General features: G+C 47.3%; 1 protein-coding gene and 3 non-coding genes across 6 annotated transcripts in view; all 4 read right to left on the bottom strand.

The window, feature by feature from the left end:
- Positions 1 to 4,198: 4,198 nt before the first annotated feature.
- On the bottom strand, positions 4,199 to 4,333 carry LOC142751354 (U8 small nucleolar RNA). The gene has a single exon (XR_012882901.1). It is a non-coding gene; the product is annotated as a U8 small nucleolar RNA (small nucleolar RNA).
- A 1,789-nt stretch (positions 4,334 to 6,122) lies between these two features.
- Positions 6,123 to 6,257, bottom strand: LOC142751353 (U8 small nucleolar RNA). Its single transcript, XR_012882900.1, has one exon. It is a non-coding gene; the product is annotated as a U8 small nucleolar RNA (small nucleolar RNA).
- Positions 6,258 to 11,087: 4,830 nt separating this feature from the next.
- On the bottom strand, positions 11,088 to 11,161 carry TRNAT-AGU (transfer RNA threonine (anticodon AGU)). The gene has a single exon. It is a non-coding gene; the product is annotated as a tRNA-Thr (tRNA).
- A 3,910-nt stretch (positions 11,162 to 15,071) lies between these two features.
- Positions 15,072 to 17,034, bottom strand: part of TMEM107 (transmembrane protein 107) — a 29,835-nt gene continuing 27,872 nt past the window's right edge. For all 3 annotated transcript variants that reach the window (XM_075859239.1, XM_075859238.1, XM_075859237.1), the window contains exon 6: positions 15,072 to 15,845. In XM_075859239.1, coding sequence (XP_075715354.1) covers positions 15,776 to 15,845 — 70 coding nt within the window. In that variant the 3' untranslated portion in view covers positions 15,072 to 15,775. The remainder of the gene's footprint in view (positions 15,846 to 17,034) is intronic.

Below are 17,034 nucleotides of genomic sequence, written 5' to 3' on the forward strand. Positions count from 1 at the left end.
TGTCAATATTGTTTCTGACAGAGGGGTACAATTTGTTTCTTTGTTTTGGAGAGCCTTCTGTAAAAAGTTGGAGATTGATCTGTCCTTCTCCTCTGCCTTCCATCCTGAAACTAATGGCCAAACTGAGAGGACTAATCAGTCTCTAGAACAATATTTAAGGTGTTTTATCTCTGACTGTCAATATGATTGGGTCTCATTCATTCCCCTCGCCGAATTTTCCCTTAATAACCGGGTCAGTAACTCGTCAGGGGTCTCCCCCTTTTTCTTTAATTTTGGGTTTAATCCACGGTTCTCCTCTGTTTCATCTGGTAGTTCCAACAATCCCGAGGTAGAGGTCGTTCATCGGGAACTGTGCACAGTCTGGGCCCAGGTTCAGAAGAACCTAGAGGCGTCCCAGAGCATACAAAAAACTCAGGCAGAAAGAAGACGTTCTGCTAACCCCTTGTTTGTGGTCGGGGATCTGGTGTGGCTATCGTCTAAGAACTTGCGCCTTAAAGTCCCGTCCAAGAAGTTTGCTCCCCGGTTTATTGGGCCGTACAAGGTCATTGAAGTCCTCAATCCTGTCTCCTTCCGACTGGAGTTGCCCCCATCTTTTCGAGTACACGACGTGTTTCATGCCTCCCTCCTTAAACGCTGCTCCCCGTCCTTGGCTCCCTCGAGGAAACCTCCTGTCCCCGTTCTCACCCCTGAGGGGGTAGAATTCGAGGTGGCCAAGATTGTGGAAAGCAAGATGGTCCAAGGTTCCCTCCAGTACCTGGTCCATTGGAGAGGATACGGGCCTGAGGAGAGGACTTGGGTACCCGCCCGGGATGTTCACGCTGGGGTATTGGTCAGGAGGTTCCACCTTCGTTTCCCCAATAAACCAGGTCCATCTAGAAAGGGTCCGGTGGCCCCTCATAAAAGGGGGGGTACTGTTAAGGATCTGCCAGGCACAGCTTCTGTATCTACGCCCATAGGTAATCAGTCTGCACCTGCTTCTATGTCTGTGTGACTGACTCCATCTTCCACCACTCAGGGTGGCAGGCTTAGGAGTGGGAGAGCCTATCACAGCCTGGCCAGACGGAGCTAGCTCCCGCCCTCTGTCTATTTATACCTGTCTTTCCTGTTCCTCCTTGCTTGTGATTCTTCTCGTTTGGTTTCCTGGCCCTGCTACAGCTTCTTGAACTATTTGACCCTGCTTCATATTGACCCTGGCTTACTGACTACTCTCCTGCTCTGCGTTTGGTACTTCGTACACTCCTGGTTTGACTCGGCTTGTTCACTACTCTCCTGCTCTGCGTTTGGTACCTCGTACACTCCTGGTTTGACTCGGCTCGTTCACCACTCTTGTTGCTCACGGTGTTGCCGTGGGCAACTGCCCCTTTCCCTGCTTCTGTGTACCCTTGTCTGTTTGTCTGTCGTGCACTTATTGAGCGTAGGGACCTTCGCCCAGTTGTACGTCGTCGCCTAGGGCGGGTCGTTGCAAGTAGGCAGGGACTGAGTGGCGGGTAGATTAGGGCTCACTTGTCTGTTTCCTTACCCCCATCATTACAGTAATATTATATATTTATATAAACTTAATTTAACTGTATCTGACTTTTTTTTAATCAGTCCTACTGAGGGTACTATAACCATTGATTTTTTGACCACTTGCTAATGTATTGCAGTATATCGCGATTTTTGCTGGGGCCTTCATTTTGCCCCCAGGCAGCCATCGGCACCCTGCAATCGCGTCTCGATTAGATGCCACGGTAGTTATTGACTGCGTCATCTAATGGGGTTAACAAGCTAACACCTGCTCATTGTATACAGCCAGCCAACACGCTCGTTTTATGGAACAGGGTCAGCCCATGACTGGTTGCCAACCTCCACTTCAGAAATTTATATGATATTTTCTCTGAATAGAGACGTTCACCTTCCCTTTTTTTCTCCATCCGGCCCAGACCACTGTGACTATTTATTCCAGCCACGACTCGTATCTGCAGAATTTGACACAAACATGTTGGTTTCTCGCTTTTTCAGCACCCTCCTCACCTATACCCTATCCCAGGCCAAACAAACTCATAACCCACAGTGCCCCAGACAGTAATAATGATCCTTCAGTGCTCGACAAAATAAAAGTGCCCCCTCAGTAACTGTGCCCCCTGCAGATAGCACCACACAGAGCCTGCCTTGTAAATAGCGCCACACAGACCCCCTTGTATGTAGCGCCACACAGCCCCACTTGTATATAGCGCCACGCAGCCCCCTTGTAAGTAGCGCCACACAGCCTCCCTTGTAAACAGCGCCACACAGTCCCCATTGTAAACAGCGCCACATTGCCCTCCTTGTAAATAGCGCCACACAGCCCCTTTGTAAATAGTGCCACACAGCCCCCCTTGTATATAGCACCTCAGCCCATCTTTAAAATAGCACTACACAGCCCCCCTTGTAAATAGTGCCACACAGCTCTCCATGTAGATAATGCCACACAGCTCCCCCCTGTAGATAGCGCCACACAGCTCCCCCTTGTAAATAGCACCACACAGCTCCCCCTTGTAGATAGCGCCACACAGCTCCCCCTTGTAAATAGCACCACACAGCTCCCCCTTGTAGATAGCGCCACACTGCCCCCTTCTAAATAGCGCCACACAGCCTGCCTGGTAAACAGCGCCACACTGCCCCACTTGTAAATAGCGTCACACAGCTCCCCCTTGTAAATAGCGCCACACAGCCCCCCCGTGTAAATAGCGCCACAAAGCCCCCTTGTAAATAGCACCACACTGCAAACAGAGCGGTGAGCGTTAGTGGTAGCCTACCGCTCTTCACTCTGCCTGACATGATTTACCGTTAGTAGGAGCCGAGGATGTCAGGTCATGTAGCAGCAGCTTTCCACTTCTGACTGGAGTTGGGGACGGCCCAGTAGTGGACCAGTCCAGTCACGTGATCTCATGTCACTGACATTAGGTCAGATGACTGGCTTGGTCCACTCCGGGCACCAAACTCACTTGCAGTCATGCGGAAAAATTACAGACAGACCAAAATTTTTACGGACAAATTACAAAATCATTTCCTGTGCAGTGTGCTAGGAGTGACTCACCAATCACAGCTCTGCTTGTAGCTTTCCCTGCTAACTTAGGTGATGTTTTCTCTAATTAGTCGTTTACTTTCCCTTTTTTTCTCCATCCGGCCCAGACCACTTTGACGACTCATTCCAGTCACGACTCGTATCTGCAGAATTTGACACAGACATGTTGGTTTCTCGCTTTTTCAGCACCCTCCCGACCTATACCCATCCCAGTCTAAACAAACCCATAACCCACAGTGCCCCAGACAGTAATAATGATCCCACAGTGCTCGACAAAATAAAAGTGCCCCCTCAGTAACCCCGCCCCCTGCAGATAGCACCACACACAGCCTGCCTTGTAAATAGTGCCACACAGCCCCCTTGTAAATAGTGCCACACAGCCCCCCTTGTAAACAGCGCCACACAGCCCCCTTGTAAACAGCGCCAGACAGCCCCCCTTGTAAAAAGCGCCACACAGCCCCCTTGTAAATAGCGCCACACAGCCCTTGTAAATAGCGCCACACTGTGATCCTTGTAAATAGCGCCACACAGCCCCCCTTGTAAAGAGCATCACACTGCAAACAGAGCAGTGAGCGTTATTGGTAGCCTACCGCACTCCCTGACATGATTTACCGTTAGGAGTAGCCGAGGAGGAGAGGTCATGCAGCGGCGGCTTTTTACTTCTGACTGGGGTCGGTGACGGCCCAGGAGTGGACCAGTACAGTCACCTGACCTAAGGTCAGCGACATGAGATGACTAGCTTGGTCCACTCCCGGCACCGACCTCACTTGCTTGCGGCCGGCCTGAATAATTTCAGATTCTGCAGAAGTCAAGCGGAATCTGACAATATTCCCGGCCGCGGCCACTCTTCCTTTGCACTGCGCATGTACATTCTGGTGCATGCGCAGTGCAAAGTTTTGGGAAAATAAGGAAAAATCCTGGACGGTACTTTTTTTCTGCCAGACGCTACAAACAGCAGAAAAAACAACTATTTTTGCAGACTGTCCGTAAATTTAGAGACGGTTGGCAACCCTGCCCGAGAGTGTAGTCCATACCACCTCCATATCCTCCACTGTACGTCAGAAAAGGGGTAACACTCCAAGACACCAAATAATAACCTCAACCTACTGAACTAATCTTTGTCACATCAATCTGATCGTCAGTGGATCAGGTCTCAGAATGCCACACACCCCAAGTTGTAAGTCAGGGCCGGGCAGGAGTTTTGTGTAATCAGACACTCAGCCTCCTCCATTCATCATGTCTGTTTCTCCCAAAGGAGGAACAGGTAAGGATTGACCTCACTGACAATGCTGAGTGAACACTCTCGGCAGCGGCCACACGCCTCGCGCTGTTTACTGACATTAGAGGGAGGACGCAGTAACGGAATGTGTATTATGTTATAACGCTAGTCCCGGTGTCACATGACTCATACGTCATAACTGTCTCTTCTCACACTTGGATAATAAAGATGTATTGAAAAATGTAATTGTAAAAAGTACCCATAATGCACCGCGACTGTAATTTGCATATAGGATTCGGCGCACGTGGAGTCGTCACTTTAGGAAAGGGCATTCGGCTGTATTATTACGACACTAAAGCGAACAGTCGGCCATGTTAAAAGAAGGTATCCGTGCGTCACTACTGTTCTGTCCATTGTAGAGAAGGCCATTATTCATGATGTTTTGCTACACTGCCGTACATGCGGCCATCTTATAAAATGGCATCGTTTTTTTTAGTGAAGCTCTACAGCAGAAAAATTATTTAATCCGTCAATGGTTTACATGTCCTTTAATCCGGCAGGGGTTCAGACATCCTGCTAGACCAACATGAGACACAAAAGTCTGATTAGCAGGAAAGTACCGGATTGTACTGCACCCATGCCCTTTGAGCATTCATCTTGTAAATCTGCTGCCACTAGGTGGCGCAATATTAATAAAGCGCCTTTAAAAAATACCTTGACGCCCTCTAGTGACTTTTTCTTCATTATAGTCAATGGGAACAGTTGCCTTGGCGATCGCTGTGTAGCTGTCATGTGACAGACACGGGTGGCGTAACCGTTGCAGCCATTTGCTCATTTTGGCGGCTGCCATGTCACAGACGCTTCTACATTGGGGGAGATTTAGAAACTGTTGCTAGGGATTTCCTCATAGCAACCAATCAGGTTCCAGCTCTCACATCTCAGAGGCCCTTTGAAAAAATAATAGCAGTGACCTGATTGGTTGTTATGCGGAAATCCTTATATGATCGACTTGCGCCAGTTTCTATAAATCTCCGCCAATACGCCGCACTGTACCAGTCCATAAGGGCAGGGGTACAAACTAAAGACATACGAAAAGTCAGACCGCGGCCTGAAGTGTTACACATACGTCAAATATTAACAGAGAAATAAGGACGCAGGGAATTTTGTGTTTTTTCATCGTCGCATCCCAAGAGCCAGAACTTTTATTTAGATGGCTTGTTTTTTGCGGATTAGTTTGCGTTATCATTTTCAGTACATACTTTTTGTTTGCTTTTTATGCATTTTTTTTTGTGAGACGGAAAAAGCAAAGATCAGCAATAATGGTGTTGTTTTTTGGTGTTTTTTTACAGCGTTCACTGTGCGGGTTACATAACGTGATAAAATTATAGAAAGGGTCGTAACGTATGCGGCAATTCCAATTGTGTGTTTTTTTTACTTTATGTTTTGACATAATGAAGCATTGTATTTGGATAAAAATATTTTTTTGTGTTTATTTCTTTACTTCGAGAGGCAACCCTGCGGGAAATCCCGGAGGGTTGTCCCCTAACTGGGTTAATCACTGCAGAAACGTCCCTGATTGTGAGCAGGGATAGACAGAGAGGAAATGTCCCATCCGGGAAACAAGCAACAGTACGTTTGGTTAGCGCCGAGTATTGCTCAGCGGTCAGAGCGAAGCCCCGCGAATTGCCTTGTGAAGACGGAGCGTCCCATCAGAGAGACAGGCAGCCGCACGAGCACCAAGTAAGAGAATCAAACCCGCAACCTTAAATCATACATGAGAATTTACATAAAATATATACTGCCTATCTCAGATAATCTATTCTTTCTCACATCAATCTGATTGTCAGTGGATCGGGTCTCAGAATGCCACACACCCTGAGTTGTCAGACAGGGCCGGGCAGGAGTTTTGTGTAATCAGACACTCAGCCTCCTCCATTCATCATGTCTGTTTCTCCCAGAGGAGGAACAGGTAAGGATTGACCTCACTGACGATGCTGAGTGAACACTCCCGGCAGCGGCCACACGCCTCGCGCTGTTTACTGACATTAGAGGGAGGACGCAGTAACGGAATGTGTATTATGTTATAACGATAAGCCCGGTGTCACATGACTCATACGTCATAACTGTCCTCAGATTCGGGTAATAAAGATTTTTTGAAAAATGTTATTGTATAAATTACGTTACCCATAGTGCACCGCAACTGTAATTTGCATATAGGATTGGGCTCGCATCTGTTTTTACTTCTTTTACTAGCTGGGCGTTCTGACGAGAAGTATCATCCACTTCTCTTCAGAACGCCCAGCTTCTGGCAGATTACGCTGTGACGTCACTTCCCCAGGTCCTGCATCGTGTCAGACGAGCGAGGACACATCGGCACCAGAGGCTACAGTTGATTCTGCAGCAGCATCGGCGTTTGCAGGTAAGTCCATGTAGCTACTTACCTGCAAACGCCGTTGCTGCTGCAGAATCAACTGTAGCCTCTGGTGCCGATGTGTCCTCGCTCGTCCGACACGATGCAGGACCTGTGAGTGACGTCACAGCGTGATCTCTCGAGAACACGGCTGTGTCTGCACTGCCAGAAGCTGGGTGGTAACGAAGAGAAGTGGATGATACTTCTCGTCAGAACGCCCAGCTAGTAAAAGAAGTAAAAACGCCCCGATGTACGCACATAATACACGCCCAGTTGTACTTTTACTTTCAACACGCCCAGTTGTACTTTTGCAAGCCTCATTTGCATAAATACAAAAATGGTCATAACTTGGCCAAAAATGCTAGTTTTTTAAAAATAAAAACGTTACTGTAATCTACATTGCAGCGCCGATCACATGCAATATGAGATAGGGGCTGCAAAATCTGGTGACAGAGCCTCTTTAAGGCCAAGACCACACACAGAGTTTTGATGCAGTTTTTGGCTCCGTTTTTTTTTGCCAAACACGGGAGTGGACACCAAAGAATGGAGATGCGCCAGTCTTTTCTATACACCTTTTCTTTCCTTTAGATCCACTTGTGGCTTAGGTTCAAAAAACTGAACCAAAAACCTGCATCCAAACTCTGTGTGTGAATTTACCCTTTAAGGGGGTTTTACACTGGACGATTATCGGGCAGACGAGCATTAATATAACGCTCGTTGCCGATAATTGCCCTGTGTAAACAGGGGAAGAATCAGCAGAGGAACCAAGCAAACGCTCGATCATCTGCTGGTTGTATCGTTTTAAAAAAGTGAAATATTATCGTTGTCGGCAGCACATCTTGGTGTGTAAACAGGGGGACGAGCGATCGGAGTAACGACCGCCGCCCCCATCCATAGCTCCGTGTGACAGGAGCAAATGAGCGCCGATCTTCAATGTCTCGTTGATCGGCGCTCGCTGCATCGGCAGAGTGTAGTTCGGTGTGAAAGGGCCTTTAGGAAAGGGCATGCGGTTGTATTATTACGACGCTGAAGTGCATTACACTGCGTGGGGGCAGCTGTGGGTCATTATACTGTGAGGTGGTGGTTATGGGGATATTATACTGTGTGGGGACAGCTATGGGGCATTATACTGTGGGGAGGGTAGCTATTGGGGCATTATACTGTGGGGAGGGTAGCTATTGGGGCATTATACTGTGGGGAGAGTAGCTATTGGGGCATTATACTGTGGGGAGGGTAGCTATAGGGGCATTATACTGTGGGGAGCGTAGCTATAGGGGCATTATACTGTGGGGAGGGTAGCTATAGGGACATTATACTGTGGGGAGGGTAGCTATAGGGGCATTATACTTTGGGGAAGCTATGGGGGCATTATACTGTGGGGAGGGTAGCTATAGGGGCATTATACTGTGGGGAGGGTAGCTATAGGGGCATTATACTGTGGGGAAGCTATGGCGGCATTGAACTGTGTGGGGAGGAACTATAGGGGCTTTATACTGTCGGGGGAGGCACTATAGGGGCATTATACTGTGTAGGGGCAGCTACGGAGGCATTATACTGTGGAGGGAGGCACTATAGGGGCATTATACTCTTTAGGGGCCGCTGTGGGGAGGGTTGCTATTGGGGCATTATACTGTGGGGAGGGTAGCTATTGGGGCATTATACTGTGGGGATGGTAGCTATAGGGGCATTATACTGTGGGGAGGGTAGCTATAGGGGCATTATACTGTTGGGAGGGTAGCTATAGGGGCATTATACTGTGGGGAGGGTAGCTATAAGGGCATTATACTGTGGGGAAGCTATGGCGGCATTGTACTGTGGGGAGGGTAGCTATAGGGGCATTATACTGTGGGGAAGCTATGGCGGCATTGTACTGTGGGGATGGTAGCTATAGGGGCATTATACTGTGGGGAGGGTAGCTATTGGGGCATTATACTGTGGGGAGGGTAGCTATTGGGGCATTATACTGTGGGGATGGTAGCTATAGGGGCATTATACTGTGGGGAGCGTAGCTATAGGGGCATTATACTGTGGGGAGGGTAGCTATAGGGGCATTATACTGTGGGGAGGGTAGCTATAGGGGCATTATACTGTGGGGAGGGTAGCTATAGGGGCATTATACTTTGGGGAAGCTATGGGGGCATTATACTGTGGGGAGGGTAGCTATAGGGGCATTATACTGTGGGGAAGCTATGGCGGCATTGTACTGTGGGGAGGGTAGCTATAGGGGCATTATACTGTGGAGAGGGTAGCTATAGGGGCATTATACTGTGAGGAAGCTATAGGGGCATTATACTGTGGGGAAGCTATGGCGGCATTATACTGTGGGGAGGGTAGCTATAGGAGCATTATACTGTGGGGAAGCTATGGGGGCATTGAACTGTGTGGGGAGGAACTATAGGGGCTTTATACTGTCGGGGGAGGCACTATAGGGGCATTATACTGTGTAGGGGCAGCTACGGAGGCATTATACTGTGGAGGGAGGCACTATAGGGGCATTATGCTCTTTAGGGGCCGCTGTGGGGAGGGTAGCTATTGGGGCATTATACTGTGGGGAGGGTAGCTATTGGGGCATTATACTGTGGGGATGGTAGCCATAGGGGCATTATACTGTGAGGAGGGTAGCTATAGGGGCATTATACTGTGGGGAGGGTAGCTATAGGGGCATTATACTGTGGGGAGGGTAGCTATAGGGGCATTATACTGTGGGGAAGCTATGGCAGCATTGTACTGTGGGGAGGGTAGCTATAGGGGCATTATACTGTGGGGAGGGTAGCTATAGGGGCATTATACTGTGGGGAGGGTAGCTATAGGGGCATTATACTGTGGGGAAGCTATGGCAGCATTGTACTGTGGGGAGGGTAGCTATAGGGGCATTATACTGTGGGGAGGGTAGCTATAGGGGCATTATACTGTGGGGAAGCTATGGGGGCATTGAACTGTGTGGGGAGGAACTATAGGGGCTTTATACTGTCGGGGGAGCCACTATAGGGGCATTATACTGTGTAGGGGCAGCTACGGAGGCATTATACTGTGGAGGGAGGCACTATAGGGGCATTATACTCTTTAGGGGCCGCTGTGGGGAGGGTAGCTATAGGGGCATTATACTGTGGGGAGGGTAGCTATTGGGGCATTATACTGTGGGGAGGGTAGCTATTGGGGCATTATACTGTGGGGATGGTAGCTATAGGGGCATTATACTGTGGGGAGGGTAGCTATAGGGGCATTATACTGTGGGGAGGGTAGCTATAGGGGCATTATACTGTGGGGAGGGTAGCTATAGGGGCATTATACTGTGGGGAAGCTATGGCGGCATTGTACTGTGGGGAGGGTGGCTATAGGGGCATTGTACTGTGGGGAGGGTAGCTATTGGGGCATTATACTGTGGCGATGGTAGCTATAGGGCCATTATACTGTGGGGAGCGTAGCTATAGGGGCATTATACTGTGGGGAGGGTAGCTATAGGGGCATTATACTTTGGGGAAGCTATGGGGGCATTATACTGTGGGGAGGGTAGCTATAGGGGCATTATACTGTGGGGAAGCTATGGCGGCATTGTACTGTGGGGAGGGTAGGTATAGGGGCATTATACTGTGGGGAGGGTAGCTATAGGGGCATTATACTGTGGGGAAGCTATAGGGGCATTATACTGTGGGGAAGCTATGGCGGCATTATACTGTGGGGAGGGTAGCTATAGGGGCATTATACTGTGGGGAAGCTATGGGGGCATTAAACTGTGTGGGGAGGAAGTATAGGGGCTTTATACTGTCGGGGGAGGCACTATAGGGGCATTATACAGTGTAGGGGCAGCTACAGAGGCATTATACCATGGGGGGAGGCACTACAGGGGCATTATACTCTTTAGGGGCAGCTACAGGGCATTATACTGTGGGGGAGGCACTATAGGGGCATTATACTGTGTGGGCACAGCTATAGGGGCATTATTCTGTGTGGCCACTAAGGGGTCATTATACTCTTTCGGAGGCCCACTTGGTTGGGGGCCCACTCAGATGTGTTTCAGCCCCCTGTTCTCAACCCCTAGCTACACCTCTGTTGGCCACTAATGGATGGTTTGGGTCACATGACCCACCATCAGCAGCCATAGTCTGGCCTCAGCGACGCACAGCAGCAGGATATCTTGAGCCCGGTCCATCCCTCGCCCGCACAATTGTTGCCGTTTTCAATGTTGCAGGGACTTATTTTTCGAATGGAGCTAAATACCGGCATCTAACTACGAATGATGTGGACATACATCAGACGAAATGGGGCTAAGTACGGTAGTGGGGGGTTCCAAACAAAAGTTTGGGAACCACTGACGTAGAATATTCCTCTTCCCAGCTGAAATTTATATTTTCACTTAATTGATTAATTGTGATTTACAAATAGAACATATAATACAAAATTTAAAAAAAGCAAGGCACTGCTGAGATTTGAACTCAGGATCTCCTGTTTACTAGACAGGCGCTTTAACCAACTAAGCCACAGCACCATCTGCCGCATTAATGTCTATAGTGTCATCTTCCTCATTCTACTGGACAACTCTACTGGGAGGCAGAGAAAGCGTATTTCGCGGCGTTTTATTCCCGTGGCGCTCAATGGCTGCGTGCGAAAAATGCTGCGAAAATCGGCGTGCAAGCAGAGGAAAATCTGCCTCAAATTTCCAAACGGAATTTTGAGGCAGATTTTCCTCCTACAAAAAAACTCAGTGTGAACCCGATTTTCGTGGCGTATTTCGCCCGCGGCCATTGAGCGCCGCGGGCATAAAACTCTGCGAAATACGCTTTCTCTGCCTCCCATTGATGTCAATGGGAGGTCAGAGGCGTAAACGCCCGAAGATAGGTCATGTCCCTTCTTTCTCACGCAAGACGATTTTACCGCTCGTGGGAGAAAGACGCCTCTGCCTCCCATTGAAATCAATGGGAGGCATTATCGGGGCCGTTTTTGCCGAGCTTTGCGGCGCGGTTTTTGCGTCAAAAAACTAGTCAAAAAACTCAGTGTGAACCCAGCCTTACACCTCCAGCACTGTACAGCCAAGATAAGTCCTGATTCTCTATGGATAAATTCTGCCAATGCAGAACAAAAAATACCCATTGATTTTGAGTGACTAGACCAGCAGAAAAGTGAGTGCAGCTCTGGAGTATAATTCAGGATGTAACTCAGGATCAGTCCAGGATAAGTAATGTAATGTATGTACAGTGACTCCACCAGCAGAATAGTGAGTACAGCTCTGGAGTATAATACAGGATGTAAATCAGGATCAGTCCAGGATAAGTAATGTAATGTATGTACACAGTGACTCCACCAGCAGAATAGTGAGTGCAGCTCTGGAGTATAATACAGGCTGTAACTCCGGATCAGTACAGGATAAGTAATGTAATGTATGTACACAGTGACTCCACCAGCAGAATAGTGAGTGCAGGTCTGGAGTATAATACAGGATGTAACTCAGGATCAGTCCAGGATAAGTAATGTAATGTATGTACACAGTGACTCCACCAGCAGAATAGTGAGTGCAGCTCTGGAGTATAATACAGGATGTAACTCAGGATCAGTCCAGGATAAGTAATGTAATGTATGTACACAGTGACTCCACCAGCAGAATAGTGAGTATAGCTCTGGAGTATAATACAGGATGTAACTCAGGATCAGTCCAGGATAAGTAATGTATGTACACAGTGACTCCACCAGCAGAATAGTGAGTGCAGCTCTGGAGTATAATACAGGATGTAAGGGCAGATTCACACGAGCGTTGCGTTTTTGCGCGCGCAAACAACGCGGCGTTTTGCGAGCGCAAAAACCATTTGACAGCTGCGTGTGTCATGCGTGTCTGATGCGCGGCTGCGTGATTTTCGCGCAGCCAGCATCATAGAGATGAGGCTTGTCGACGCCCGTCACTGTCCAAGGTGCTGAAAGAGCTAACTCTTTCAGCACCCTCGACAGTGAATGCCGAACACAACAGCGAAAAACCTGTAAAAAAAAAAGATAAAGTTCCTACTTACCGAGAACTTCCCGGCCGTTGCCTTGGTGACGCGTCCTTGGTGACGCGTCCTTGGTGACGCGCCTCTCTTGACATCGGGCCCCACCTCCCTGGATGACGCGGCAGTCCAAGTGACCGCTGCAGCCTGTGATTGGCTGCAGCCTGTGCTTGGCCTGTGATTGGCTGGAGCGGTCACTTGAACTGAAGTGTCATCCCGGGAGGTCGGACTGCAGGAAGGAGACAGGAGTAATCGGTAAGTTAGAACTTCGGTTTTTTTTACAGGTTCATGTATTTTGGGATCGCAAGTCACTGTCCATGGTGCTGAAACAGTTTAACTCTTTCAGCACCATGCACAGTGAATCTCTCCCGACGTCGCGGACCGGAAATTTTTTTGCCGGGTTCGGCCAAAACGAGTTTGGCCGAACCCGGTGAAGTTTGCCTCGGTTGTCGGGGTTCGCTCCTCGCAAAGACACTCCGTTTGGATGCTTGGAAACAGAAAAACACGTGGTGCTTTTCTGTTTTCATTCATCCTTTTCACTGCTGTTGCGCGAATCACGCTCGTCCCACGGAAGTGCTTCCGTGTGGTGCGCGTGATTTTCACGCACCCATTGACTTCAATGGGTGCGTGATGCGCGAAATACGCAGAGTTATTGAACCTGTCGCGCTTTTTGCGCAGCAGACAAACGCTGCGCAAAAAGCACGGACTGTCTGTACTGCCCCATAGACTTGTATTGGTCCATGCGTGCCTTGTGAAAACCACGCGGCCCGCACGGACCGAATACACGCTCGTGTGAATCCCCCCTAACTCAGGATCAGTCCAGGATAAGTAATGTAATGTATGTACACAGTGACTAAACTAGCAGAATAGTGAGTACAGCTCTGGAGTATAATACAGGATGTAACTCAGGATCAGTCCAGGATAAGTAATGTATGTACACAGTGACTCCACCAGCAGAATAGTGAGTGCAGCACTGGAGTATAATACAGGATGTAACTCAGGATCAGTCCAGGATAAGTAATGTAATGTATGTATATAGTGACTTCACCAGCAGAATAGTGAGTGCAGCTCTGGAGTATAATACAGGATGTAACTCAGGATCAGTATAGGATAAGTAATGTAATGTATGTGCACAATGACTTCACTAGCAGAATAGTGAGTGAAGCTCTGGAGTATAATACAGGATGTAACTCAGGATCAGTACAGGATAAGTAATATAATGTGACTCCACCAGCAGAATAGTACAGGACAAGTAATGTAATGTGTGTACACAGTGACTCCACCAGCAGAATAGTGAGTATAGCTCTGGAGTATAATACAGGATGTAACTCAGGATCAGTCCAGGATAAGTAATGTATGTACACAGTGACTCCACCAGCAGAATAGTGAGTGCAGCTCTGGAGTATAATACAGGATGTAACTCAGGATCAGTCCAGGATAAGTAATGTAATGTATGTACACAGTGACTAAACTAGCAGAATAGTGAGTACAGCTCTGGAGTATAATACAGGATGTAACTCAGGATCAGTCCAGGATAAGTAATGTAATGTATGTATATAGTGACTTCACCAGCAGAATAGTGAGTGCAGCTCTGGAGTATAATACAGGATGTAACTCAGGATCAGTATGGGATAAGTAATGTAATGTATGTGCACAATGACTTCACTAGCAGAATAGTGAGTGAAGCTCTGGAGTATAATACAGGATGTAACTCAGGATCAGTACAGGATAAGTAATATAATGTGACTCCACCAGCAGAATAGTACAGGACAAGTAATGTAATGTGTGTACACAGTGACTCCACCAGCAGAATAGCGAGTACAGCTCTGGAGTATAATAGAGGATGTAACTCAGGATCAGTAAGGGTATGTTCACACGTTTTCAAGGGAAAACAGCTCCTGATTTTCAGAAGTTCTTTAAGCTACTCGCGATTTTCGCAGCGTTTTTTACGGCCGTTTTTGGAGCTGTTTTCAATAGAGTCTATGAAAAATGGCTCCAAAAACCTCCCAAGAAGTGACCTGCACTTCTTTTTCGCGGTCGTTCTTTCCGCGGCTGTTTTTCAAAACGGCGCGTAAAAAATGTCCCGTCAGAACAGAACGTCGTTTTTCCCATTGAAATGGGCAGATGTTTGGAGGCAATAGAAAATAGAAGGCCCTAAAACAGCGCCACGCTTGTCCACAGGTTGTGTGTGGTATTGCAGGTCCGCCCCATACATTTTAATGGAGCTGAGTGGCAATACCGGACCCAACCCATAAACAGGTATGGCGCTGTTTCTGAAAAAAAGCAGTTATTCTATTCCTGGAGTACCCCTTTAAGATTAGGATAGCTGTATAAATGTATGTACAGATCATATCTGCGGTGGACACTATATCCAGCACTAGCAGATGTGATATCCCATATAAAGACACACAGAGAATATAAAAGTGTAATAAATATATTTCTGAGTTTATTATCATGTAAAAATAATCGTACAAAACTCGCTCATTAAACATTCTGTACAAAAATAATTCAAAACATATAAAAAGTAGAAAAATTTGTGAAAAATCTTATTTCTGTGCCTAAACCATAGGTCACCGGGTTAACCCCTGACGGCTGCTTTATCCTATGGTGGTGGTCTCCTACTTGTGGTTTGCCAGGCTGCGGACTGTTAAGGAATGCTGGGAGTTGTAGTGCCACCGCAGCTGGAGAGCCACAGGTGGCACCTCATTGGTCTTTTGATATAAGCCATAAATTCTGCAAGATCCCAAAACTCCGAAATATGTTACGTTGGCCATACAAAGAAGAACCATCTTCCCTCTCTCCCTCATACACATGCCTTTCTTTAGAGAAAAGCGGCTGCCAGACACCTCTAATCTAGGAAAGGTTCGCAAGGGTTAATTATTTAATCTGTTTGTCCAATCAGGACGTTCCCATAAACATTACACTGATGGTGGATCCCATTGACCAGCTTTAGGTTATACAGCAAGGTTTTCCAAATTTTAGGTAGTGTTCTCCTTTAAAATCTCATAGTCAAAACAGAAGCTGATATCATGCGCGTCGACAAGGCCCCCCATAGATTTTTCTAGGATATAAAGTGAGTCACAGAGAGAACAATGTTGTTGAAGTGGGGGGGGGGGGCAGTGATGACATCACAGAGGCTTCCGCTTCAGTCCCAATACAGCGATGAAGATGATGATTTCTGTGAAGGCCGGCAGGACACTATGGAAGGAGAACACATTGGAGAGGGTCAACTTATCATCCGGATCATATCCTCCAGCTCATTCATCTTATCCCCCTCCCCCATAACATCTTATCCCCCTCCCCCATAACATCTTATCACCTCCACCAAGACAACTCAGCCTCACACAGAGCACAGGGGACTTCCTAAAAAACAACTTGTCTTTATGCCAATGCTTCAAGATCTCTGTTTGCTGTCAGTAAATGGAAACATTTTACCCAGAGGCTGAAAACCTGTGCAGACCTCCTTCTCACAGCTTATAGGCTGTTACAATGTATCAGTGTAGGTCAGAGCCATCAGTCTAGGAGTCCAGGACTGGAAAGATATTTGTCCTGCTGCTGTGTTTAGGATTCCATACACCGATACATTGTTACTAGCCCAGCAGCTGTGAATAGTATGCGGTCCGTACAGGTTTTTAGCCTCTGGATGTAGACAAGAATGTTCCCGTTCACACAGCAAGCAGAGATCTTGAAAATGGTGAGTAATTGAAAGACAAAGGGGGAAAATATACCAAAATGTTTACGCCAACATGAAAAAGGTAGAAAATTTGGACGCTTAAAATTAGCCACTCTCCAAAATTGTCAATAAAACGGGTGTGGTTTAGCCAAAGGGGTGTGGCTTCAGCTGCAACGACAGATTTATAATTATTGACACCAAAACTGGTGTATATTATGGCGTCATTTTAATTTCTGTCGCACAGACACTAAAAAATGTTGAGGTGCGCAAGTCTTGATATATTTTTTCATTTTCTGCCAAGGTAAATTAGTTTAGGCTCCATGCACACCTTGCGTAATTTGATGCAGAAAATCTGCATCAAAACCGCAGATAATTCCGAAGGTAAAATCCACACTTAATAATGTGTTTTTTTTGTAAAGGTTTCTAGGTGCGGTTTGTACATTTTGGTGCAGATACTTTGCTGGTATAGCATTACACTGCGGAATTGTCACAGGAAAATACGTGCAGCAAATCCGCAGGTAATACGCATCGTGTGCATTCACCTTAATATATTATCTCCACTGTTTATATCATGAAAGGTTCTACAACTTTTTAATAATGATTTAAGGGGTCATACAGGAACATAAAACACAGCTTCTTTCTCCAGAGAACAGCGCCACACCTGTCCATGGGTGGTGTCCGGCATTGCAGCTGAGCTCCATTGAAGTGAATAGG

This window comes from Rhinoderma darwinii, chromosome 3 (assembly GCF_050947455.1).
Source record: "Rhinoderma darwinii isolate aRhiDar2 chromosome 3, aRhiDar2.hap1, whole genome shotgun sequence".
Lineage (NCBI taxonomy): Eukaryota > Metazoa > Chordata > Amphibia > Anura > Rhinodermatidae > Rhinoderma > Rhinoderma darwinii.